This window comes from Lepidochelys kempii, chromosome 2 (genome assembly GCF_965140265.1).
Source record: "Lepidochelys kempii isolate rLepKem1 chromosome 2, rLepKem1.hap2, whole genome shotgun sequence".
NCBI lineage: Eukaryota > Metazoa > Chordata > Testudines > Cheloniidae > Lepidochelys > Lepidochelys kempii.
Window position 1 is genome coordinate 3,040,950 of NC_133257.1, and position 26,616 is coordinate 3,067,565.

Consider the following 26,616-nt stretch of genomic DNA (forward strand, 5'->3'; position numbering starts at 1 on the left):
AATCCATGCTGAAACCTCGGCAACTCCCATCCTTTCACCAAAGAAGCCAAAGGCAACTCCCATCCTTTCACGTGCTGTGTGTTTATACCTCCCTACTGTATTTTCCACTTCATGAATCTGATGAAGTGGGTTTTAGCCCACGAAAGCTTATGCCCAAACACATTTGTTAGTCTCTAAGGTGCCACAAGGACTCCTCGTTTCTTTTGCTGATACAGACTAACACGGCTACCACTCTGAAACCAGAAGCCAAAGAGAAGCTCCCATGTACCACTGAATTTCAATGGGAGTTGAGTGCCTCACCCCCCGAAGGATCCTTTGAAAACTCTGGGGCACTAGTTAATTGTTGACTCAGGGAGAGAGGATACCTGACCAATGTAGTTATTTGAAGGGTGTAACCATTGAAGATGGAGAGAGGCTGGAGCTGGTAATCTGCTCCCAGCAGATCCTGGGTGACTTGTGAGTTATTTGGAATGCCTGACGGGTGCATTCCGAGGCCTCATCTGTGCTGCTCTCTCAGGGGTTCAAGTACCCAGAGCGTCCCGCTAGCCCCGCTGTCCAGGTCCACCTACTGTTCTTGCAGATGCTGCCGGAACTGTCTCCACACCCTTCCTGCAATGCTGATGTTGGCTCCAGACAGTAAGCCATGGAGTAGTGGGCTGAGACGTTTAACAGCAGAGATGAGGACCAACAGCTGCACGCATTCAGAACGAGGAAGCAAACCCACCTGGCCTCACCACTAGAGCAGACCATGACAAGGAGAGCTCCCCTCCCCAGAGAAGAGTGGAGATTGCTCTGTGGAAGCTGGCTACACCAGCTATCTCAGTGGTTCTCAAACTTTTGTACTGGTGACCCCTTTCACATAGCAAGCCTCTGAGTGCGACCGCCCACCCTTATAAATTAAAAACACTTTTTTATATATTGAACACCGTTATAAATGCTGGAGGCAAAGCGGGGTGGAGGCTGACTGCTCGCGACCCCCTGTGGGTCCCAATGCTGATTGAGAACGCCTGAGCTATCTGGTGGCCAACTCCTCGGCACAGTCAGTACACCCCAGCAAACACAACTGTTGGGAGTCATGCAGGGCAGTACGCATACTGCTAATGGGGTGTGTGATCAAGGTGGCCACTAGTCCAGAGCCCCTGCTGGAAGCCATGAGCCTCAACCCCACCCAGCAGTTTATTAACAGACCAGAGATACTAAACTTTCATGTGCAGGCCAAAGAGGACGATTCCCATGGTACATTGATGGGTCTGCTGTTAGCGTGATGCGTCGGGACACCACCCCAATCACACAGCAACTCCCATGTATACGCAGCAGATGGAGAGAGTGAGCATGCATGAGACAAAGCAGGATGAGAGAGCTCCTGACCCACCATGGCAGTTCCACAACTAATGAATGCAGCACGGCAGAAGAGTTCAGTATCAAGGCAGCCAGCCTGGCATTAACCAATGAAGCTGTTAGCACAGACAGCACATGTTAGAACACACTTTTAAACTCATGAGGGACTGGAGCACCCATCAGTGAAATGAATAACTTTAATGGAGTTTATTCCATGGGGAGATGCAAAGGGGTTTTTGTAAGCATTAAACATTCTTTATTATTTGTATGGGAAAAAGTACATGGAGGTGCTGTACTTTTCACAGATGTGGGCTTTATATTCTAGTACAAGGGAGTTGACAGAGGATTGAAGTGTAGGTGTAGTGGCAGTAAACAGTAATTGTGATATGTAAAGGGTACAAGATTTGTTTTCAAGAAAGTTTATTACACACAGACAAGCTCGCAGGCCTGCCCCCATATCAAAAAAACCTAACATGCATGAGAGCAAGAGCACTTCTTCCAGACACACTTTTCTTTCCCCTGCTCTTGCAGAAGGTGCCTGCAAAAGCAGTTGTGAGGATGCTTTAGAAGAAAGGGTAATAGCTCTTGCTCTGCCCTAATTCAGGGGTTCTCAAACTAGGGGTCAGGACCTCTCAGGGGGTCACGAGCTGTCAGCTTTCACCCCAAGCCCCGCTTTGCCGCCAGCATTTATAATAGTGTTAAATATAAAAAAGTGTTTTTAATTTATAAGAGGGGATCACACTCCGAGGCTTGCTGAGTGAAAGGGGGCACTAGAACAAAAGGTTGAGAACCACTGCTCTAACAGATACGCAGCAATTGGGCAGGCGGTGCTCCTGCCAGTCTCAGGGTCAAAGCAGCAGTATCTCCTTTTGTTACAGAACTCCCATTGGCATCGTCTATCCTCGCTGGGTATCTTCCTCGTACGCCATACGCATTGCTGCCTGGCCCTCCTGCCTGCACTAGCCCTGACTTTCCAGGAGTTTTCCAAACTTTGCATCCTGCTGTATAGTAGTAGCCCTCCTCTTGTGTGCCTGAGACTGGAGCACTCAATGCAGCTACTAACCGGTGGGATTTTCCTCTTCCTTCAGCTCATATTTTTAAGAGGTCCCAAAACTGGAATGCCATCACCCCCACCCTGTGCCTGCAATGGACTGTCCAGGCTGCAGGACTACAATTTAAAACAAGGGGAGTTGGTCGCAGCCGCATCCCCTCAATCCCAGGGAAAGCGATCAAAGCAATTTCAATTCAGCACTGACTTCCCCTGCTTACTTAGAATCCATTACCCTTCACACACACTTGGGAAGGGGGGGGGGGCGGCACTTCATTAAATAAAGACTTGATTGAAGGCCCACTGCACCATGATCTCTAGGTGCACCTTGGAGGCAGATGGCCTGATAAGCACACCATGTAACAGCAATGTTTTGCCCCTAGTGCTCACTGTAATTCTGCGAAGTGGAGGTTTGTTTCTTTGATGGCTTCTCATCATCAAGTCTGACCACATGGCCCAGCTCAGACAGATACTCTGTGAAGGAGTCAGGCACTTCTACCCTGACAGCTAAGAGCAGCCCAAGAAACAGGAGCAGCGAATGTAGGGGGGAGAGAGTCTGCAGGCACAGCAGAACAGGGGCAAGGTGGTATTATGGCCCTATTACCAACACCACAGGCAGCATACATCAGAATGCACCCAGTTCTTCCATGGACTTGCATGATAAGTCCCAGCTGTACAATAAAAAGCTGCAGGCCTGCTGAAGTGTTTTGTCCCCCCAATTCTTCCTCAAGCATAAGTGGCTCAGCTGACATCTCAGGATTCTGGGTCCCTCCCAAAGCGATCCCAAAACTCAATCCTCCCCCAGTCCCCATCACCTCTTCCCTTGGTGTATAGAGGCCCCCTAAGCAGCGTTCTTCTGACAAAACCATAAGGCAGATGAGGATATGAAGGGAATGGTGTGGGCATTGACATTAAGACTTCTGTAAGGATTTTGCTTGGTGCTGCCGCCATTTGCTTAGAAACAAGAATACAAAATCACTCTCCATCAGGAATCTGAGTTCAGGGGCCTAACAACAGGCTGTAATCATGAACAGGAAGTCATCAGCAAGCAGGTGTGTTTCTATAGGGTCCCAGGGGGATCAGTTCTTGGCCCTATGCTGTTTAACATTTTAGGGACCTGGAGTTAAATCATTAGTGGTAGTTTGCAGATGACAAAGCATGGGCTAATAGTAAACAACAGAGGAGAGATACGGAGTGAGCTGGACCTCTTAGTAAGCTGGGTGCAAAAAAAAATAAAATAAAAAAATGCATTTTGATACGGCCACATGTAAAGTAACATCTAGGAACCAAGAATGTAAACCATACTTTCCCGGGAAGCAGTGACCCTGAAAGAGACTTGGGGGTCAGGGTGAATAACCAGCTGAACATGAGATCTTAATGCAACATTGTGGCCAAAAGGATTAGCATATCAGGCTCGGCAGAAGAGTCAGTCCCAGAGATCTGATACAGTTCATTGTACAATGAGCAAGTTTCCCACTGTGACCTTAAGACCATTTGCCTTTTAACAGCACTGCCTGCTGCTCCTGGCAATGCCCATCTCTGCTAGTTGTTCAATTCTCTATCAGTACACTACGACAGTCATTCTAATTCAGGACCCATTTCTAAACCTTGATGGCCTGGCGCAGCCCAGAGACAGCCCCAGACCCAAAGCTCCACCCCCCAGGGACCCCTGTTGGGGCTTGGAGCTAAAATAATAGACACTGGCCAGCTAGGGAATACTCTCCACCAGCAACTGCAGGGAAGGGCAATGAGCCGAGGCCAAAGAAAACTGCCATCCCCAGCATATGGGGGCAGATGCAGGGGGAGTCGTGGGGCAGAGAAATGTGCAGATGCAATGGAGGGGCTATGGGAAGAATATGGGGCAGATGGGTCTAGGGGAGGGGTGGTAAGCTAACAGCTCCTGAAAAATCACAGCCCTCTCAACCCCCCCCTCCCCTACACACACTGTGCATGGGATGCAGGGGTGGGGTGTTCTGTGCGTAAAGTGAGGGCTGGGGATATGGTGGGGGAAGATCTAGGGGGATGCCAGGATGGGTGGTATGACAGAGGGAGGGTTACATTACAGGCTCAGGCAGGGGCAGGACAGGGTGTAGAGACAAACAGCCAGCCTTGTGCAACGAAGTCCAAATACAGAGTGAAGTGCCTGGGCCCAGGTTAAGTGTGGAAACGTCCACTGTGAAAGTTGTGCCATTGTCCAGGTAACAGAATTCTAAAAGCCCTGACTCGAAGACTGGATGTTCTAACTCCTCTGCTCTAGGCATGATCTGGGGGCAGGTCTCTGGCCTGTATTGCACAGGAGACCAGACAGGAGGATCACCATGGTCCCCCTTCTGGCCTTGGAATCTACAAACCCCTGAAACAGGCTCTACAGCCCAAGTTTCATTACTGTCTACCAAGGACGGCAGCTTGTCTGGAAGTGTTCATTAACAGGAGAAGTGGGACCTGATCCTCACCCAGGCCTTCAGGTGCATTTTCTGTTTGGTAAAAGGCCCTGAACAACACAAGGATCAATGTGGAGAGAGATGCATTTATGGTTTGACAGGTAACACACACACCCACTGCCAAAGCTTCTGAAATGTGAAGTCCAATACAGCTACAGCTGCACCATATTCCCTCCGCTCCACACCACCCCTGAAGGCAAATACTCAAGAAGTCTCAAGGCCATGAACAGCCCTCTGAAGACACCACTAAGGTCTTAGAGCAGTGGTTCTCGAACTGTGGTCCATGGATTAGTAACCCATAGAGTCCTCCCTAATGGTCAGTAAGAGAGGACACTGAGGATCAGCAGTTGGGAGGGTGGCTAAGGGTTAGAAGTGACTCACAAGGGATCATCTATGGAATGGTCTGTAAAAGTATCTGGGTAACCACCGTTTAGAGTAAATCCTTTTGCAGCACTTTAAAGTCACATTCACTCTTGTCCTGCTGTCTCACCTGGTGACAGCAGTGAAATATTCAGAGCTGCACAGACCAAGTCGCTTACTGAATCCATGAGACAAGAGAAAGACATGCTGTGAAGAGTTTCAGAGTAGCAGCCGTGTTAGCCTGTATCTGTAAAAAGAAAAGAAGTACTTGTGGCACCTTAGCAAGTAATGAAGAGTAGGTCTGCAGCTTGCCAGCTCATCTGCAGACTGTGGAGAAGCGTACCCATTTCACCATAGGTGCTCTCCAAACTTTAAGCGGAAGCAGGCATCATATTCACAGCTGTCAAACGGCCTCATGAGAAGAGCCATCAGCAGTGAGTTTGGACAACCTAGATTAACCTTCACTCTTACTCTCACCTGCTAAGAATTGCTCTCTCCTAAGTAAGCTCTGAGGATGAAGGCAGGGAGTAAAGAACGCAGTTCTAAAGTTTCAGCCAGTGAGCCAACAATAAGACACAAGCCAGTGGGTCAGCCAAGAGGAATTAAAGCTCTCGCCTACAGCAATCACATGAGTGCTATGGAAGCAGTTTAATCTTTCACTACAGCAGAAAGGGAGATTGGAAAGGCTTGATCCCACAATGATGATTGGTGATATCTGCTTAAATCATTGTCCCAACCCTGAAAGGTTGTAAATATTATTTCTGTAGATCAAGAGCACAGACAACAGGGCAGAAGGAGAGTGTTGTAAAACATGAGACTCTTGCCCTAAAGACGACATCTAAAAAAAGCCATGTACCAAAGAGACCCCTGCAGTGTACAGAAATCATGAATAGACAGTTGTCTTCTGCAACCACCACCACCGTTCTCTCGTCCTCCAAACGTCTTTCCACCACTGATTTCCTCTCTGAAATTATCAGACTACATTTATAGTTAAAGGCTTAATAAATTGATATTTAAATATAGTTATAGATTGTTAGAGTCCAACATTCTCTAATATACTATGATCTAAACCTGTTTATAAAAGGTTAATGATAGATGGTCTAAACTTTAAAAATGTACCCTTCATATAAATCCACACCTGTTATGAAGCCCAGTCAGAGGACGTAAAACACATGCAGTCCCCAAGAAGGGCACTCTTCTCTGGTGCATGGCTCTCCTTTCCACCACTCTTCTACCTCACGGTCTCATTTCTTTACCTAATTTACGGCCTGACCTCCAAAGCCCTGGCCATCCAAGACCTGTACTGCAGCAAGGTCTGGATGCTGATGGGTCAGACCTCTAGGTTGTAAACTCCTAAATGCAGGCACAGGGTCATCTTCAGTATCAGAAAAACACTGGTGGCAAATGGGTGCCTGAAATCCAGAGCACCTATATAGCTGCATATCTGCATCTTTAGGTGCCTAAACACCTTTGAAAACCTAGCCCTTAGTCTCAAAAGAAGTGTTGCTTACCAGTCAGTATTTCCTACACTCAGGATGTTTAGCTGAAAAGGATCACATTTAAAGTTCTCCAATATTTTCTACTTTAGACTAAAAAATGCAAAAAATGCAGTGGGGGAAGGGGTTAATATGTCAAAAGCCAGAGCTCCCTACAGAAGCTTACTGAACCACAACGCGTATCTAGGAAATGCACATGTTCCTGGGTATAGTAAGAAAGACAGCAGAGAAAGGTATAACACGATTCAATGGCTGGAAGACAAATTCAGACTGGAAAGATGGCACAGTTTTAGAGTAATTAACCACTGAAAATTTCCCAAGGGTGGTGGTGAATTCTCCAAGGCAGACCATTTTTAAACTGGGATGGGCTGTGTTTCTAACAGCTCTGCTCTAGGAATGATTTGGAGGCAGGGCTCAGGCCTGTGTTACACGGGAAGTCACACTGGACGATCATGGTGGTCCCTTCTGGCTTGGGAATCCAGAAGTCTCAGACTACATTTTAAGCACACGTAGTTCAGTAACACCTGGATGCTGCAATGAGGATCAGGACCCCAGTGTACCATGTAAGCGCAGGAAAGCCTAGTCAGTGTCTGTGGGAACCCTGGGACGGATCTTCCTAACTTGTTTTCAGTTTTTCAACTATGAAAATCCAGTGGTTTGCACTGGTCTAACTAGATTTTAACTCACCATTCTCTACTACAGAAGCCACCAAAGGGGACTAAGCATTTAAAGGGTTAAACATATGCACTAAACTGACTCAGCTGGGAAGCATTTCCTTCAAGCCCCACTCAACTGAGCTGCTGAATCGAGGTACAGCTGCCCTTAGTGCTTTAGAGGGGGGCTGTTGGGCTCCCTACCCTGTTAGTTCTCATTGTCCTGTGAAGTTCTCTGAGGAAGGCATGAAACCACACGGGGTCAGGAGAGCGGAGTACCTGGGGTGCACTAAACTGAGGGTGGCCATGGTCCTTATGGAGGTATTAAGAGTTCATAAAACCAGAACCAAACCAGTTTAACAGCTGAGCCAGTTAAACACCAACATTTACAGACTCAGTTGTCTAAACATGCAACTAGCTCAGCTAGAAACTACTTTGCTCCTCCCTTTTCTTTAAAAAGCTAGGAAATCCCTCCCCAGACTAACTTAGTTCAGATTGTTCAAGCGATTGCTTGACTGTTTGGCTATACAGTATCTGAGAGTCCCCGTTAAAAACCAAAGCACTGAAGCATGGAAATGCTCTACTAAAGTCACCGAAACAACTCTCAACAGGTTTCAGAGTAGCAGCCATGTTAGTCTGTATTCGCAAAAAGAAAAGGAGGACTTGTGGCACCTCAGAGACTAACCAATTTGAGCATAAACTTTCGTGAGCTACAACTCACTTCACAGGATGCATTCAACAGTACATTCAGTTACCGATACTGTTACCTTACAGACATCCTCAAGAGACCGAACTGAACAAATACCTATTTATAAACTCATCACATCGAGGAGTGCATCCAACTATATAAAGTACATTAGTAATGATCTCAAAAGCTGGAGTATGTATGGTCATCATGAACAAACATTAACCTTAAGCATCTCATGTTGACAACCTATACAAAAGTTTATTTATAGATAAGGTAATTTATAGAAATATTTTGTTAACTTGTTGTTTCCAGAGTTAATGCTTAAGTTTGGGGTTTTTTAATGGTAATGCTGGTTATGCAGTAAATATTACCTTTATATATATCCCTTGAGCAATGTTAAGGCTTTATCTGGGCACACTAATACATATTCGTTCAACCCGTAGCTCTTTAGAACTGTGTAAGATTTTAGATGTTTTATTTTAGGATCTCAGTTTAACACCACAATCCCAGATTAATGTGCTAATTAAAAACTCTCAAGTCTGCAGTGTACAGATCCCCTATTTAATGTTTGCCTATAGCGTATTAGGGGAACATGGAGGCTGGACAGGTGATCCATGCTGACTTACAATGCACCAGTGCAACTACAGAGTCTGGTGAAGGAACATGACCGCAAATGGCTTCCACGGCTTATTTTGCTATATTAAAAATATCGTTAAACTGACTAGCCAGATATAGTTGGCAACTGAACCAAAGGAGTGGGCAAAACAGCTAAATTCTCTTAAGAACACTGAAAGTGACATTCCTTAGAAGTACAAATGTACAATTACAGCTGTTCGGGCTGCCCTGCAGCAGCTTATTGGGGATTTTCATTGTAGGCCTCAAAAAGTCCAACCAACAGCAGATGATCCAGCAAGGGAAAGGAGAGAGAACTAGAACATATTACCAAGACACTAGAAATGCACCCTATAGTGTATACTGGAGACAGTGTGCTAAGGAAACTCCTGCTTGTTGTGTATTTATGGATTAGATACTTAAGGAAGGCTGGGATTCCTATTAAGCACAAGCGACGGGCAGCGCAAAGAACAGAGTTAGAACGTGGCGATGGCTCCATATAGACACTAAACGCTATAACCGCATACAATCAGTTTGTTTAAAGGCAGCTGTATTACTCCTTCCCTAAGACACCTCCCCTGGGATGCTCACAAAGTGAGCCAATAATTATGGGGAAACAGCTTGCTGAACCATCAAGCTGTAAACCCTACACAGTAACTGCATTATTTTATTGATGTTGCTTTTCCCCTCAGCCCGTCCCTCCCTACTCGGTTACACAGCTTGTTGTTACATGTCTAGAATTAGACTGTAAGGCCTTCAGGGGAGGGACCATTTCCTCTTCATACCATGAAGCATCAGCATGCTTGGGGCTTGTCTACACAGGAAAGTTAAGATGAATTAACTAAAGCTGTGGAGTACAAGCTCATTATCCCCTGTGTGGACCTCTCAATCAGACATAAAAGGACTTGAGCTCACTCTAACTTAATTCCCTGAATGAAAGCATGCATACAGAGGTTAAAGCAGGGATCTCAAACTCAAATCACCATGAGGGTCACATGAGGACTAGTACATTGGCCTGCGGGTCGCATCACTGACACCTTTTCGTATAAAGGTACAAAAGCCGTCTCCTCCCCCTCCCGCTGCCCCCGGCCCCACTCCACCCTTTCCAATCCCTTCCCCAAAGTCCCCACCCCAACTCTGCCCCCTTCCTGCCCCTATTCCAACCCCTCCCCCAAATCCTTGCCCCTTCTCCCCTGAGCACACAGCTCCCCGCTCCTCCCTCCTAGAAAGCGCTAAGCACCACCGAACAGCTGTCTGGCAGCGGGAAGCACCTGGAGGTGCGGGAAGCACCTTGGCAGCCACAGGAAATAACTCCGGGGGGAGCTTGACAGGCCACAACAAATAACACCGCGGGCTGTGTGTTTGAGACCCCTGGGTTAAAGTGACTTAACATCACACCTTTAGTTAATTCATCCTAACTTTCCTGATCATCCCCATGTAGATAAACCCTTGAGAACTATAAAAATTACCAGCAGCTAAAATACTCAGGATAATCTATTTCCTGCTTTCAACCACAAAATCAGCCATCCCAGGGCCACCATTACTGAAGAAAAACGCATGCAGCACTCCACCTTATCCACCCTGCTAGGCCATTCATTTGCCTGTAGGAACCCCAGCCTTCCACAACATGCACAAAGGGATGGGCGGCACTCAGAACATGGGGTGGCTGCATATCAGTGCTAACACTATTATTGCTTACAGTTAGTTTGTTTCAAGGCAGACGCACTACTCCCTTCTCCAGACACCTCTCCTGTGATGTCCTGCAAAAAGCAACCTTGGAAAAATCTACTCTCCCACCCTGCCTGTTCCAATCTCTGCTTGCCTGGGCTAACTACCTTTTATTTAATTTTTTTTTATATATATAAAATTATATATATAAAAACACCGAAGAGCAAGGTATCTGGAATTCCATTCATTCTCCTGTTCATCAGATTTCATCAGCATCTATACACCTGAACAAAGACACACTGTAAATAAAAAGCTTCAGACATTAATGTGTACCTCATATCAACTCCAAGAGAAGGTTTGCACTGGCTTTCCTGCGTCTAGTATTAGGTCCCCCCTAAGAATCCTTACAGCAGCCTCGGCACAAAGCATATCTATCCTTCCCCTCCACCTCCCTCACGAACAGGGATTACAAATGACTAGCTTGCTCCTCAGTTACAACAAATAAGGGTAGTCAGCCCAGGCAAGCAGAGAATGGACCAGGTAGGATGGGAGAGTAGATTTTTCTAAAGTTGCTTTGCAGGACATTTTGCCAAGTCTAGTTGGTTAATAAGGGTTTCAAGTTTATTACACTGTAACGAAGGATGGCCAAAGAGAACCCACAGAATTGTACAGTACTGCATAGGACACCCATCTACAACACTTTCCACCCAGGACCTCAAAGTTCTTTACAAATAATGAATTAGGGCTCAACACTCTGCTAGGTGGATATCCCCATTTTACAGGTGGAGAAAGTGAGGCACAAAGAATAAGTGCCTTCCCCAGGATAACACAGAAAGCTGGTAGTACTGCCAGGACCAGGACCCGGACCCAGCCCAGTGCTTTAAGCACAAGACCTTTCTTCCTCATTCAGAATAACCTTCACCTTTAATAGAGGAGCAGTCTATAATCACAGACCATGCACCACCTTGATCCCTAAGCAGCTACCTGCAGGTCTCAGAACTGAGGGTAGCTGCAGTCTGCTCTTCCTGGTAAGTTGCAATACAGCCCACATTTAGACAAGATCTGGGCATTCCATGTCAGAAAGCTCCAACTTTTCCCCATGTACCAAGTCACTGCATCATCTGAGCTCCTTGCAAGCATTCATAAATGTATGCTCAACACTATCACACAGGGACTCCTAGTTTAGAGATGAGGAAACCAAGGCATGGAGAGCGAGGGGCTAGCCCAAGTTGTCACAGTAAATCCAGAGCTTATGGGTTCAATTCCCACCTCCACCAGAGACCCAGTTCGTTGTCTCAACCACAAAGTCACCCTTTCCCTCAAATTCAGCCAGGCGGCTAGAGAGATGTATGACACACCTCAGGGAAGAGGGCATACAAGAGGAATAAAAAAAAACATATATGCTCCTTGTGGCACTATTTAGATGCCTTTGCCAGCACATACAAAGCTAGCACAAGCAAATCAAGCAACAGCAACTAAACCGCATAAGCTCCACTCAAGAGAACATTAACAAGCAAGCACCGATTTCACTCTGTGGGTCTCTACAGATACAGGAAGACCTCTTGCTATTCATGGCTGTTTTCGTTTCTCCCAAAACATTTTAAATGCTCCTAATTGAATCTGCCCAGGGAATTCCACAGCTACCAAAGCGCCAGACTGGCTTGCACCAGCCTTTCCAAAAATCACAATCATGTTTGCTTTGCTAGCCTGTAAAAGCAGCAGTAATTTTGTGGCAATCCAAAACCTTGAGTGCCCTCATCAATAATGGGACCATTGTGCGATGCTGCCAAAGCTCCCACAGCATGGCAGCCAGCAGCAGCTTGTCCTGGTTTACCTATTCTCTGCAGGGAAGGAAGTTAAAACTCAATTATTTCGTCTTCTTTTAGGGAAAAAAATTCTAGGGCACCAGACAAACATGACTGGAAGAGGGCCCAGAGGAGGGAAAGTGGCAGTTAGTTTTAGAATCAGCATCTGACCCGAATTCCCACAACACTTTTCTCCCAATGAAGCCTAATACCTACAAAGGCTCAGAAAAGAAAGCCAGTTCTTTTGCAGGCACACATACCAAGGCAAGAGCCATTGGTTTATCACCAGTCATTCGGATTCAGTTTAAGTGCGTACCCATACATTTCTGCTAACAGATTTGCTCCTAAGAACACTGCTTCCTCAGAGCAAGCAGCCATTTTACACGATCCCTTGAGCCTGTAAACCTTACCATGAATGACAGAGTTGCACATGAAATAAACCTCGCAGTAACATAGCTCCCTTCCTTGAGACAGCACAGCTCTGCCATCTTAGGCTACTCTCACATTAGCAACAGTGTGCAGCCGAAATTATTAGGGTCTGATCAGCAAAGTGTAACATCACCAAGGCAATGACCTTTGCATTTAAGCTCTTGGCTAATTCAAGTCTCTCACTCCTACCATTTCAGGGCTTTCAGCTCACACTCTGCTTCACAGCTCAGCTCTGTGATTAAATGCGAGTCATATGAACCTTCCAAACACCAGACTGGGAAGGAGAATTAAAGCACAGGGTTGCCAATCCTCCAGGATTGTCCTGAAGTCTCCAGGAATGAAAGATTAATCTTTAATTAAAGATGGTCATGTGATGAAATCTCCAGGAATACATCCAAAATTGGCAACCCTATGTCTAAATTCCTCTAACCAGCCAGCCTGTGCAGCATAGAAACTGTAAGCTGAGGAATGGCTAGGCCGAAGTCCATTTTGTTTTTCCTCTTGCTTGCCTGAAGGGGCCAGAATGGTTAGCATACCCCAGGAAGATCAACTATCCCAGCTCAAAGATAGATTTGAATGAACTGACAGGGCTATCCAACTCTTTCACTTCTCAGTCATCCTCAGATCTAGAAAGTGATGGGTAGCCCTGCCTTACACGTGAAGCCTCAAAAGCGCTAGAAGGTCAGCATCCCACAAAATGGACACTGGCTATACTGAGGCCACTTACAACCGTCTGCAGATTAGCGCACGTTCCTGCAGCACGATTACAAGGAGAAGTGTATGCTTTGCAGAGCGAAGAGAGAACTGTCTGCTTGTAGAAGAGGTGATAAAATAAAAAGCAGATCTGAGTCTTGTCAACACCACACATATCCACACATATTTTACATAACTGGTCCCATAATGCCCTGGAGTTTCTGGCACCTCCACTTGTGCTGTTTCAATGAAACCCTCACTGTGATGTGAGTCTCTGTGTGGGACATGCAGCTGGCAGCGAGCCCGCGATCATTGCTTTCCACCAATCCCAGCCACCAGCACACTCAGGTGGAAGTAAGATGGGGTTTTGGTTTTTTACGAGTATTTCTGTTTCTATTCCATAGAAGTTTGCCTTCTTTCTCTGGCCTGGTGCTATTTCAGGCTAAGGGACCAGTCACTGGAGCCATTCAATGGGATCAAGTTATTTCACTAAGATTCAAAACAGGGTGGGATCTTCCCTGACTAAAACAAGGTACCCCTCCCTCCATGGAACACAAGTCTCCCAGAGGGAGCAAACAAACCCTGACCAGCTGACAATCCCCAGGGAGAGGCACTGTAGCCTGCTCCATTCAATAGGAGTTCAACTAGATCCCTGTTTTCTTCTGCAAAGCCCATTCCTCCCCAGAATGTTATGTATTTTGGGAGCTGGTGACCAGGAGCCGTGGAGTGGGAGGGAATACACCCTGCAGGAGGGTGAAGTGAAGTTGCCTTGACTTTGGTACCAGGTGACCTAGAAAAAGCAAGGAGCACATCTCAGATGCTATCTGGGGAAAGGCCCTTCGGGAGCAACCATGGGAAAACACCTGCCCCCTTAGTGATCAGCAGACTGAGGAAGAAATGACTCACTTCATCTTCTCTTTGAGAATCACTTTGCTCAGTAGCAGAGCCTAGTCCTCAAACCTCAGAGAGGCAGAGGAAGCGATAACCCAGAACAGGGCTGGACAAGGATACAGGGCTGGAGGCTGGGTTTGGTAAGGGGAATCGGAGGCAGAGTGCAGGTGTGAAACAGAGGCCTTGGGCAGGCTCAAGTGCACAGTCCCCAGAGCAAGAGGGGGCTCCCCTCTCCCCAGAAGCAGCGTTGCAGTGTGATGGTCCCATTCCCTGGAGAATGGAAGCTAGCAGACCAAGGCCGTGGGAAGGGCTAGACACCATGAGGGGGGTGGAGATAAGGTCTTCTGGGTACAGGAGGCGTCAGCCCTTGGCAGAGGGGTTCTGTAGAAGACTGAGGCTTGTCTAGATCCAGGCACACCATCCAGAGGATGCCGGGGGAGGTCCTGCTTGGGAGAGGGGCCAGGAAAACAGATGCTATGGGCAGATCCATGCAGTGGTAGCAGAGACGGAGAAGAGGTCCCAGGAAGGTATATAGTGGACTGAGGTCCCAAGGGTGGGTACCTGGTTGAACAAGATCATGGGCAGGTGCAGGCAATGCTGTGCAGGGGTATGAGAATAGGGGATCAGATCTGAGGGTACTTGGTAGATGAAGCCTTAGCCAGATCCAGGAATACTGTGAAGGGAGGACAGGTAGAGGGTACCATGTAGACAGAAGCATTGAGCAGTCCCTCAGGCACACCATGCAGGGGAAGGGAGGGTCTCATCCCAGCCGGGATAAGGTCCAGGGGGCCAGTACCAGGTAGATCAGCCTTGGGAAGGTCCATGCACACCATACAGAGAGGTTACAGAGGGTATGGGGGAGTTCAGGGATCAGTGCGGTGGAGGTTCCTAGGGGTACCTGGTAGACCCAGGCCTTGGGCAGGTCCAGGCACACCGTGCAAGGTGGTAAGCTCCCAGGGGAATCCTGAAAGGATCCTGGGGGGGATGCGGGTAGCTGTTAGACTGAAGCCTTGGACAAGTCAGTCATGCCATGCAGTGTGGGAATGTCAGCAGGAGTGTCCTGGAGATCCTGGAACTAGTAGACCATGGGTGGGATGATTTAACCGGGAATTGGTCCTGCTTTGAGCAGGGGGTTGGACTAGATGACCTTCTGGGGTCCCTTCCAACCCTGATATTCTATGATTCTATGGGTGATCCCAGGGGAATCGGGGTGGGATGGTGGTACTGGTAAACCACAAATGGGGGATCCCAGGGGAATCAAGATGGTATTGATAGACCAAGGCCTTAAGCAGGTCAAAGCATAAGGGTGGGAGGCCCTGGGGAACAGTACCTAGTACACCAAGGCCTTGCGCAGGTCCAGGCATACTGTGCAGGGAGGTCCTGGAGGTCCCAAGGGAGTTATGGGGGTCCCCGGGGGGGTGGGGATAACTGCCAGACCAAGGCCTTGAGCAGGTCCAGGGACACTGTGCGGGGGAGGGGAGATGTACCTGGTAGACCAAGGCCTTGGGCAGGTCCAGACACACCGTGCAGGGCAGGGTGGGGTTTGGGGAGTTCCAGGGGGACTGTGGAGGATTGGGAGGGTCCCAGGGGGCAGTACCTGTTGGACCGAGGCCTTGGGCAGGTCCAGGCTCACCGTGTGCAGGAGAGGAGTTTGGGGGGGTCCCAGGAGGCTATGGAGGCTCCAAGGGGGCTCCGGGGGTGTTGGGGGATAAAGGAGGACGGTACCTGGTAGACCGAGGCCTTGGGCAGGGCTAGGCACACTGTGCGGGGCAGGGGAGTTTGGGGGGTTCTAGGGGAGTGTAGGGGACATGGGGCCCACAGAGGTGTTGGGGTACAGGGGGCAGTACCTGGCAGACCGAGGCCTTGGGCAGGTCCAGGCACACCGTGCGGGATGGGGGAGTTTGGGAGGTCCCAGGGGGGCAGTAGGGGATGTGGGGGCCCCAGAGGGGCTCCGGGGGGTTTGGAGGTACAGGGGGGCAGTACCTGGTAGACCGAGACCTTGGGCAAGTCCAGGCACACCGTGCGGGGCAGTAGGGGATGTGGGGGCCCCAGAGGGGCTCCGGGGGGTTTGGAGGTACAGGGGGGCAGTACCTGGTAGACCGAGACCTTGGGCAGGTCCAGGTACACCGTGTGGGGCAGGGGACTTGGGGTGGCCCCAGGGGGGCTGTAAGGGGCCCCAGGGGGGTGGGGAGGTACCTGTAGACCAAGGCCTTGGGCAGGTCCAGACACACCATGCGGGGCAGGGGACTTGGGAAGGGTACAGGGGGGCTGTAGGGGGCCACCGGGGAGGGTTGGGGGCACGGGGGGTACCTGGTAGACCAAGGCCTTGGGCAGGTACAGGCACACCGTGTGGGGTGGGGCAGTTGGGGGGGCCCTGGAGGGATGTGGGGGGCTCCAGGGGGAGGTACCTAGTAGACCAAGGCCCTGGGCAGGCCCAGGCACACCATGCGGGGTGGGGCAGTTGGGGGGCTCCAGGGATGCAGGGGCTGTACCTGGTAGACCAAGGCCTTGGGCAGGTCCAGGCACACCATGCTAGGCAGGGGAGATAGGGGGCCCCCAAGGAGGTGTGGGGGGCCCCCAAGGAGGGGTGTGGGGCAATACCTGGTAGACCGAGGGCTTGGGCAGGTCCAGGCACACTGTGCAGGGCGGGTGAGTTGAGGAGGGCCCGGGGAGGGAGGAGGATGTGGGAGTGCGGGGCGGTACCCTGTAGACCGAGGCCTTGGGCAGGCCCAGGCACACCATGCAGGGCGGGGCAGTTGGAGGAGCTCCAGGGGGGCTGTAGGGATGCGGAGGGCTCCAGGAGGGATGCGGGGGCTGTACCTGGTAGACCGGGGCCTTGGGCAGGTCCAGGCACACCATGCTAGGCGGGGGAGTTGGGGGGCCCCAAGGGGGTGTTGGGGACCCCAAGGGGGGGTGTGGGGCAATACCTGGTAGACCGAGGCCTTGGGCAGGTCCAGGCACACCGTGCGGGGCGGGGCAGTGGGGGGGGCCGTGGGGACTGTAGGGGACATGGGGGGCCCCGGGGGGGTTCGGGGGGGCAGTACCTGGTAGACCGAGGCCTTGGGCAGGTCCAGGCACACCGTGCGGGGCGGGGCAGTGGGGGGGGCCCGGGGGGACTGTAGGGGACATGGGGGGCCCCGGGGGGGTTCGGGGGGGCGGTACCTGGTAGACCGAGGCCTTGGGCAGGTCCAGGCACACCGTGCGGGGCGGGGCAGTGGGGGGGCCCGGGGGGACTGTAGGGGACATGGGGGGCCCCGGGGGGGTTCGGGGGGGGCGGTACCTGGTAGACCGAGGCCTTGGGCAGGTCCAGGCACACCGTGCGGGGCGGGGCAGTGGGGGGGGGCCCGGGGGGACTGTAGGGGAAATGGGGGGCCCCGGGGGGTTTCGGGGGGGCGGTACCTGGTAGACCGAGGCCTTGGGCAGGTCCAGGCACACCGTGCGGGGCGGGGCAGTGGGGGGGCCCGGGGGGACTGTAGGGGACATGGGGGGCCCCGGGGGGGTTCGGGGGGGCGGTACCTGGTAGACCGAGGCCTTGGGCAGGTCCAGGCACACCGTGCGCAGTGGGGGGGCCCGGGGGGACTGTAGGGGACATGGGGGGCCCCGGGGGGGTTCGGGGGGGCGGTACCTGGTAGACCGAGGCCTTGGGCAGGTCCAGGCACACCATGCGGGGCAGGGCAGTGGGGGGGGGGCCCAGGGGGACTGTAGGGGACATGGGGGGCCCCGGGGGGGTTCGGGGGGGGCGGTACCTGGTAGACCGAGGCCTTGGGCAGGTCCAGGCACACCATGCGGGGCGGGGCAGTGGGGGGGGCCCGGGGGGACTGTAGGGGACATGGGGGGCCCCGGGGGGGTTCGGGGGGGCGGTACCTGGTAGACCGAGGCCTTGGGCAGGTCCAGGCACACCGTGCGGGGCGGGGCAGTGGGGGGGCCCGGGGGGACTGTAGGGGACATGGGGGGCCCCGGGGGGGTTCGGGGGGGGGCGGTACCTGGTAGACCGAGGCCTTGGGCAGGTCCAGGCACACCGTGCGGGGCGGGGCAGTGGGGGGGGGGCCCGGGGGGACTGTAGGGGAAATGGGGGGCCCCGGGGGGTTTCGGGGGGGCGGTACCTGGTAGACCGAGGCCTTGGGCAGGTCCAGGCACACCGTGCGGGGCGGGGCAGTGGGGGGGCCCGGGGGGACTGTAGGGGACATGGGGGGCCCCGGGGGGGTTCGGGGGGGCGGTACCTGGTAGACCGAGGCCTTGGGCAGGTCCAGGCACACCGTGCGCAGTGGGGGGGCCCGGGGGGACTGTAGGGGACATGGGGGGCCCCGGGGGGGTTCGGGGGGGCGGTACCTGGTAGACCGAGGCCTTGGGCAGGTCCAGGCACACCATGCGGGGCGGGGCAGTGGGGGGGGGCCCGGGGGGACTGTAGGGGACATGGGGGGCCCCGGGGGGGTTCGGGGGGGGCGGTACCTGGTAGACCGAGGCCTTGGGCAGGTCCAGGCACACCATGCGGGGCGGGGCAGTGGGGGGGGGCCCGGGGGGACTGTAGGGGACATGGGGGGCCCCGGGGGGGTTCGGGGGGGCGGTACCTGGTAGACCGAGGCCTTGGGCAGGTCCAGGCACACCGTACGGGGCGGGGCAGTGGGGGGGGGCCCGGGGGGACTGTAGGGGACATGGGGGGCCCCGGGGGGGTTCGGGGGGGCGGTACCTGGTAGACCGAGGCCTTGGGCAGGTCCAGGCACACGGTGCGGGGCGGGGCAGTGGGGGGGGCCTGGGGGGACTGTAGGGGACATGGGGGGCCCCGGGGGGGTTCGGGGGGGCGGTACCTGGTAGACCGAGGCCTTGGGCAGGTCCAGGCACACCGTGCGGGGCGGGGCAGTGGGGGGGGGGCCCGGGGGACTGTAGGGGACATGGGGGGCCCCGGGGGGGTTCGGGGGGGCGGTACCTGGTAGACCGAGGCCTTGGGCAGGTCCAGGCACACCGTGCGGGGCGGGGCAGTGGGGGGGGGCCCGGGGGACTGTAGGGGACATGGGGGGCCCCGGGGGGGTTCGGGGGGGCGGTACCTGGTAGACCGAGGCCTTGGGCAGGTCCAGGCACACCGTGCGGGGCGGGGCAGTGGGGGGGGGGCCCGGGGGACTGTAGGGGACATGGGGGGCCCCGGGGGGGTTCGGGGGGGCGGTACCTGGTAGACCGAGGCCTTGGGCAGGTCCAGGCACACCGTGCGGGGCGGGGCAGTGGGGGGGGGGCCCGGGGGACTGTAGGGGACATGGGGGGCCCCGGGGGGGTTCGGGGGGGCGGTACCTGGTAGACCGAGGCCTTGGGCAGGTCCAGGCACACCGTGCGGGGCGGGGCAGTGGGGGGGGGGCCCGGGGGACTGTAGGGGACATGGGGGGCCCCGGGGGGTTCGGGGGGGCGGTACCTGGTAGACCGAGGCCTTGGGCAGGTCCAGGCACACCGTGCGGGGCGGGGCAGTGGGGGGGGGCCCGGGGGACTGTAGGGGACATGGGGGGCCCCGGGGGGGTTCGGGGGGGCGGTACCTGGTAGACCGAGGCCTTGGGCAGGTCCAGGCACACCGTGCGGGGCGGGGCAGTGGGGGGGGGGCCCGGGGGACTGTAGGGGACATGGGGGGCCCCGGGGGGGTTCGGGGGGGCGGTACCTGGTAGACCGAGGCCTTGGGCAGGTCCAGGCACACCGTGCGGGGCGGGGCAGTGGGGGGGGGGCCCGGGGGACTGTAGGGGACATGGGGGGCCCCGGGGGGGTTCGGGGGGGCGGTACCTGGTAGACCGAGGCCTTGGGCAGGTCCAGGCACACCGTGCGGGGCGGGGCAGTGGGGGGGGGGCCCGGGGGACTGTAGGGGACATGGGGGGCCCCGGGGGGGTTCGGGGGGGCGGTACCTGGTAGACCGAGGCCTTGGGCAGGTCCAGGCACACCGTGCGGGGCGGGGCAGTGGGGGGGGGCCCGGGGGACTGTAGGGGACATGGGGGGCCCCGGGGGGGTTCGGGGGGGCGGTACCTGGTAGACCGAGGCCTTGGGCAGGTCCAGGCACACTGTGCGGGGCGGGGCAGTGGGGGGGGGGGCCCGGGGGACTGTAGGGGACATGGGGGGCCCCGGGGAGGTTCGGGGGGGCGGTACCTGGTAGACCGAGGCCTTGGGCAGGTCCAGGCACACCGTGCGGGGCGGGGCAGTGGGGGGGGGGCCCGGGGGACTGTAGGGGACATGGGGGGCCCCGGGGGGGTTCGGGGGGGCGGTACCTGGTAGACCGAGGCCTTGGGCAGGTCCAGGCACACCGTGCGGGGCGGGGCAGTGGGGGGGGGGCCCGGGGGACTGTAGGGGACATGGGGGGCCCCGGGGGGGTTCGGGGGGGCGGTACCTGGTAGACCGAGGCCTTGGGCAGGTCCAGGCACACCGTGCGGGGCGGGGCAGTGGGGGGGGGGGCCCGGGGGACTGTAGGGGACATGGGGGGCCCCGGGGGGGTTCGGGGGGGCGGTACCTGGTAGACCGAGGCCTTGGGCAGGTCCAGGCACACCGTGCGGGGCGGGGCAGTGGGGGGGCCCGGGGGGATTGTAGGGGACATGGGGGGCCCCGGGGGGGTTCGGGGGGGCGGTACCTGGTAGACCGAGGCCTTGGGCAGGTCCAGGCACACCGTGCGGGGCGGGGCAGTGGGGGGGCCCGGGGGGATTGTAGGGGACATGGGGGGCCCCGGGGGGGTTCGGGGGGGCGGTACCTGGTAGACCGAGGCCTTGGGCAGGTCCAGGCACACCGTGCGGGGCGGGGCAGTGGGGGGGGGCCCGGGGGACTGTAGGGGACATGGGGGGCCCCGGGGGGGTTCGGGGGGGCGGTACCTGGTAGACCGAGGCCTTGGGCAGGTCCAGGCACACTGTGCGGGGCGGGGCAGTGGGGGGGGGGCCCGGGGGACTGTAGGGGACATGGGGGGCCCCGGGGGGGTTCGGGGGGGCGGTACCTGGTAGACCGAGGCCTTGGGCAGGTCCAGGCACACTGTGCGGGGCGGGGCAGTGGGGGGGGGGCCCGGGGGACTGTAGGGGACATGGGGGGCCCCGGGGGGGTTCGGGGGGGCGGTACCTGGTAGACCGAGGCCTTGGGCAGGTCCAGGCACACCGTGCAGCACAGCACCGAGTACAGCCGCTCCTCCAGCTTGACGCTGCCCTCGGCCCCGCCCGCCCCCGCCACCTTCAGCCGCTTCTTGGGCGGCGCGTCCGGGTCGGCGGCGGGCTCCGCGTGCGGCCGGGCCCCGCCGAGCAGCAGCCCCGGCTCCTCGGGCCCCGCCGCCGCCGCCGGCCCCGCCGCCTCGCCCAGCCCCGCGGAGGAGGAGGCGGCGGCCGGGCCCCCGCCGCCGGGCTCCCGCTCCTCCGCCCCGGACATGGCGCCGCCCGCCCCGCGCTGCTGCCGGCCCAGACTCCGCCGCCGCCGCCGCTTCACCCCGCCACCGCCGCCGCCATCTTTGCTTGCCGCCGCCTCCTCCTCCTCCTCCTTCCCTCGTCCGCCCCGCCCCGCCCCTTCCACGCCCTCCGCCAATCACCGCGCAGCGGGGGCGGGCCCGGCGGGCCATCGACCTACCAGCACAAAGGTCGTCGCCCCGCCCCTGGGGAGGCCCCGCCCCGCGCCCACTGGCTTTTTTTCAGTGAAAATTTCACGAACCCGGAGAAGGGAACAAAACAGCGGGGGCGGGGCCAGATGGGGCGGGGCTCGCGGGAGGGGCTCGGTAGGGCGGGGCTATAAGGTGAAGGGCAGAGGCTAGAGGGAGGGGCTAGAGGGGAGGAGGCCGAATGGGAGAGGCTAAAGGAGAAGGGGAGGGGCGAGAGAGGGAAGGGCAGAGGCTACAGGGAGGGGCTAGAGGGGAGGAGGCGGGGCTAACGGGGAAGGGGCTGAATGGGAGGGGCTAAAGGAGAAGGGGAGGGGCGAGAGAGGGAAGGGCAGAGGCTAGAGGGAGGGGCTAGAGGGGAGGAGGCGGGGCTAACGGGGAAGGGGCTGAATGGGAGGGGCTAAAGGAGAAGGGAGGGGCTAGAGAGGGAAGGGCAGAGGCTAGAGGGAGGGGCTAGAGGGGAGGAGGCGGGGCTAAAGGGGGAGGGGCTGAATGGGAGAGGCTAAAGGAGAAGGGAGGGGCTAGAGAGGGAAGGGAAGAGGCTGGAGGGGGGGCTAGAGGGGAAGGGCAGAGGCTAGAGGGAGGGGCTAGAGGGGGAGGGGGCGGGGCTAAATGGGGAGGGGCTGAATGGGAGAGGCTAAAGGAGAAGGGAGGGGCTACAGATGGGAAAGGAAGGGCTGAAGAGAAGGGGAGGGGCTAGAGGGGAAGGGCAGCAGCTAGAGGGAGGGGCTAGATGGGGAGGGGGAGGGGCTGCAGGGGAAGAGGCTGAATGGGAGAGGCTAAAGAGAAGGGGAGGGGCTAGAGGGGGAAGGGCTAAAGAGGGGGAGGGGCTGAATGGGAGAGGCTAAAGGAGAAGGGGGCTGGAGATGGGAGAGGAGGGGCTAAAGAGAAGGGGCGGAGCTAGAGGGGGAGGGAGAGACTAGAGTGGAGGTGGGGCTGGAGATGAGAGGGCAGTGCCGGGAAGCAGGGGGTGCTGGAATGGGCAGGTCTAGTGAGAGGGGGAAGGGTACCGTAGGGTGGGCGAAAGGTGGGAGGGAAGGGTGGCAAAGAGTAGCTGGGCAAGGGGCTGCAGAGCCTGCAGCAGGCACAGCAGAGACCGGATGACGATGGCAAAGCACCAACAAAGACATCCGACCCCTAGGGTTCCCAACTGTCTAATCACAGGTTTCAGAGCAGCAGGCCTGTTAGTCTGTATTCGCAAAAAGAAAAGGAGGACTTGTGGCACCTTAGAGACTAACCAATTTATTTGAGCATGAGCTTTCGTGAGCTACAGCTCACTTCATCGGATGCATTCAGTGAAAATACAGTGGGGAGATTTAAATACACAGAGAACATGAAACAATGGGTGTTACCATACACACTGTAACCAGAGTGATCACTTAAGGTGAGCTATTACCAGCAGGAGAGCTATTCCTACCTACATGCCTCCAGCTTTCATCCAGACCACACTACACGATCCATTGTCTACAGCCAAGCTCTACGATACAACCCCATTTGCTCCAACCCTCAGACAGAGACAAACACCGACAAGATCTCTGTCAAGCCTTCTTACAACTACAATACCCACCTGCTGAAGTGAAGAAACAGATTGACAGAGCCAGAAGAGTTCCCAGAAGTCACCTACTACAGGACAGGCCCAACAAAAAAAATAACAGAACACCATTAGCCATCACCTTCAGCCCCCAACTAAAACCTCTCCAACGCATCATCAAGGATCTACAACCTATCCTGAAGGACGACCCATCGCTCTCACAGATCTTGGGAGACAGGCCAGTCCTTGCTTACAGACAGCCCCCCAACCTGAAGCAAATACTCACCAGCAACCACACACCACACAACAGAACCACTAACCAAGGAACCTATCCTTGCAACAAAGCCCGTTGCCAACTCTGTCCACATATCTATTCAGGGGTCACCATCATAGGGCCTAATCACATCAGCCACACTATCAGAGGCTCGTTCACCTGCACATCCACCAATGTGATATATGCCATCATGTGCCAGCAATGCCCCTCTGCCATGTACATTGGTCAAACTGGACAGTCTCTACGTAAAAGAATAAATGGACACAATTCAGACGTCAAGAATTATAACATTCAAAAACCAGTGGGAGAACACTTCAATCTCTCTGATCACTCGATTACAGACCTAAAAGTGGCAATTCTTCAACAAAAAAACTTCAAAAAAAGACTCCAACAGGAGACTGCTGAATTGGAATTAATTTGCAAACTGGATACAATTAACTTAGGCTTGAATAGAGACTGGGAGTGGATGGGTCATTACACAAAGTAAAACTATTTCCCCATGTTTATCCCCCACCCCACCCCGCACTGTTCCGCAGACATTCTTGTCAACTGCTGGAAATGGCCCACCTTGATTATCACTAAAAAAGGTCCCCCCTGCCTCCCCTGACCACTCTCCTGCTGGTAATAGCTCACCTTTCCTGATCACTTGCTTCCAGGAGCTGCGTGGAATCAGGGCAGGCAGTGAGTCTGCCTTAGCTCTGCTGAACCGCCAACCGGACTTTTAATGGCCTAAAATCTCCCAGGCTGGCTTCAGAAGCCTCCGGGAGCTCAAGCCTGATTCCAGGACACATCTGCCCAATCTGGGAGGGTTGGCAACCCTAACCACCACCCCCTACCTTTTTTGCATGGTATTTCATCTCCTTTCCCTGCTCTCCTCCTTCCCCCCTGCAGTACAGTGTTGGGAGGGTACTTACCATTCAGGCTGACAATAAATGGGTGCTTTCCATAGGGCCTGCTCACCCCCACTCGGTTACTGGGATCAAATCCCTCCTGGCTGGAATAACTAAGCCGAGAGCTGAGCTGGTGGGATGGGGGGAGCCTGGCCCTGCAGCGCCACACTGGAGAGCCTGCAAGTGAGCTGCTTCCAACCTCATTAAGATGTGGGGAGACCTTGAGAAATGCAGGTGGGCCGGGAAAGTGTCCCTGTCCTCGCCCGCTCTCCCCAACACAACGCACACCTGGCTCCTGCCCTGCCAGAACTGAGGTCTCCTGCAAGGCGTGCGAGGAACCAGGCCAGCTCAGAAATGCCGTCACTGGAACTCCGTTCAAGCAGCGAGATGCACTTTCTGATCCCGCCCTGGCACCTCCATCCAGCCCCTGCACAGACAGCGGCATTGGCTGGGTGGGATAATGTCACGTCTGAAGTTCCTTCATTTCCACTGAGCACCAAGCTGGGAGGAGGAGCTGCTGTGAAATCAGCTGGGCCTGCTGGCTCCCAAAAGCCTCCACCTGGACTCCCCCAAGCCACTTACCACACGCACTGGCTGCCCAAAGCCTGAAGTCAATGAGAAATATCCCATCCGGTCCTTATTGAGCGAGAGAAGGCTGGAACCAAGGAACTGCCCAGGTAGTGATTCCTACAGCACACGAATAAAGTCATGCACACTTATTTTTAGGGTGACCTGCTTCCCAGCAATGTGTCCCTGGAATTATCTTGGCTCTCCCAGGGACACAAAGCAGGAGTCAGACCAGCCCAAAGAAGCCAGACACTCTTCAAGCACTGGCCTTATCCCAGTCTAGCTGGGTGCTTCTGAACTGAATCCCGGGGAAATGACTAGCAGCACTGAGACTTAAATGGTCATGGTTATGCTGTGGAGTTCCCCGAAATGGATGGAGGCTCCTCTCCAGCTGGATCCTGCAGACTCTGGGGGTAGCAATGCATGGGGATCCCATTTGCAAGTGGATCTTGTGACCCTAGTAATTAGAACGTTAGGGGTTGCAAAGGAAAGCTTAAATTCTGCAGTAAGTGCTCGAGGCCGTGGAGAAGTCCAACCAGCGCCTGCTACCATGCTGCAGTTCAACCCCTGGGGCCTAAGTGATGGACTGGAGTGGGTCTCTTCTGAGGATCTGCTGGGGTATCTCATCTCCCAGGTGAATCTCGTTTCACAGGGCAGTTTGGTTTGTGAAGCTCAGGAGGTAACTTCCCCTGCAGTGGTGAGAGGACACTCCCAGTATCGATGCACCAGTGCAATGCAGCTAGCCTAGGGGTCTGCACTGGGGTAGCTGCATTGGCAAAGCTATACCAGTGGCTAAAATCCCCAGTGCAGACAAGGCCTTGGCTAACAGCACTGCTGGCTGTAACAGGCCAGACCTTTGCATGTTGCTACATGTCCTGCCTTTGTTTTGCACAGCCCATGCTGGATATGTGCATGGTGAGCTGTGGGCAGGAAGGTGCAAGTGGCGTGTTAGAAGCTGGTCTGGGCCCCAGGAAGAATAATGGCCATTTATGCCTGACTAGTGTTTTCTCTGTGACCGTTCTTTGGGCAAGGACACACAGAAATCAAAATCCCCAACCAGCTGCAAAATAGCAGCGACCATTCTAACACGATGCATTTTTAGTCTTTCAGGAGCTGTGTGAACAATGCCCTATTGTTCCTGGCTCATTTGGATGCTCTTGTGTTTGGAAATGATATTCCTTTGATGTTGAATTCTGGAGGAAAAAAGGGAGAGTAATTTGCATATTAATGACACTTATCTAGTCAGCAATCCAAATCTCATTTGGGATTGGGCCCGTTTTATACTAGAGTCGCAGAACCAAACAGGAAATGATTGTCATTCTCCTGGTCTGCAGCGGTAACAGAGTTGCTACTTTTAACTTTCCAACAATTCCCGGCTCTTCTCAGTCTGTAATCATCCGTCTGGCCGACATCCAGGGCCTGGTTCTCCTCCTAAAGAAGAAAGAAATGGCCCCAACCCTGAAAGATGCCCAAGGACTTCCTCTGTTCCTATGGACTTTGCAGGATCAGGCCCAAAGACTTGGAATGTTATTTTGTGTTAAAAAGTGACCAGCAAACAATTATTTTGAAACCTGTCCTTGTGCCTTTTGTGCTTCTTTATAATGGGGGGGGGAAATGGTCTGAAGGATTTATTTTGTTAATATTTTCTGTTTA

At 54.8% G+C, this 26,616-nt stretch overlaps 1 protein-coding gene across 3 annotated transcripts in view; it reads right to left on the reverse strand.

Moving 5' to 3' along the window:
- Nucleotides 1-21,549, reverse strand: part of ZFTRAF1 (zinc finger TRAF-type containing 1) — a 46,695-nt gene extending 25,146 nt beyond the window's left edge. Inside the window, exon 1 of one of the 3 annotated variants that reach the window (XM_073329896.1) lies at nucleotides 21,182-21,549. In XM_073329896.1, coding sequence (XP_073185997.1) covers nucleotides 21,182-21,481 — 300 coding nt within the window. In that variant the 5' untranslated portion in view covers nucleotides 21,482-21,549. Of the gene's footprint in view, nucleotides 1-15,847; nucleotides 15,870-17,049; nucleotides 17,090-21,181 lie in introns of those variants that run through there. The other 2 variants (XM_073329898.1, XM_073329897.1) reach the window with 2 other exon arrangements.
- Between the last annotated feature and the right edge of the window lie 5,067 nt (nucleotides 21,550-26,616).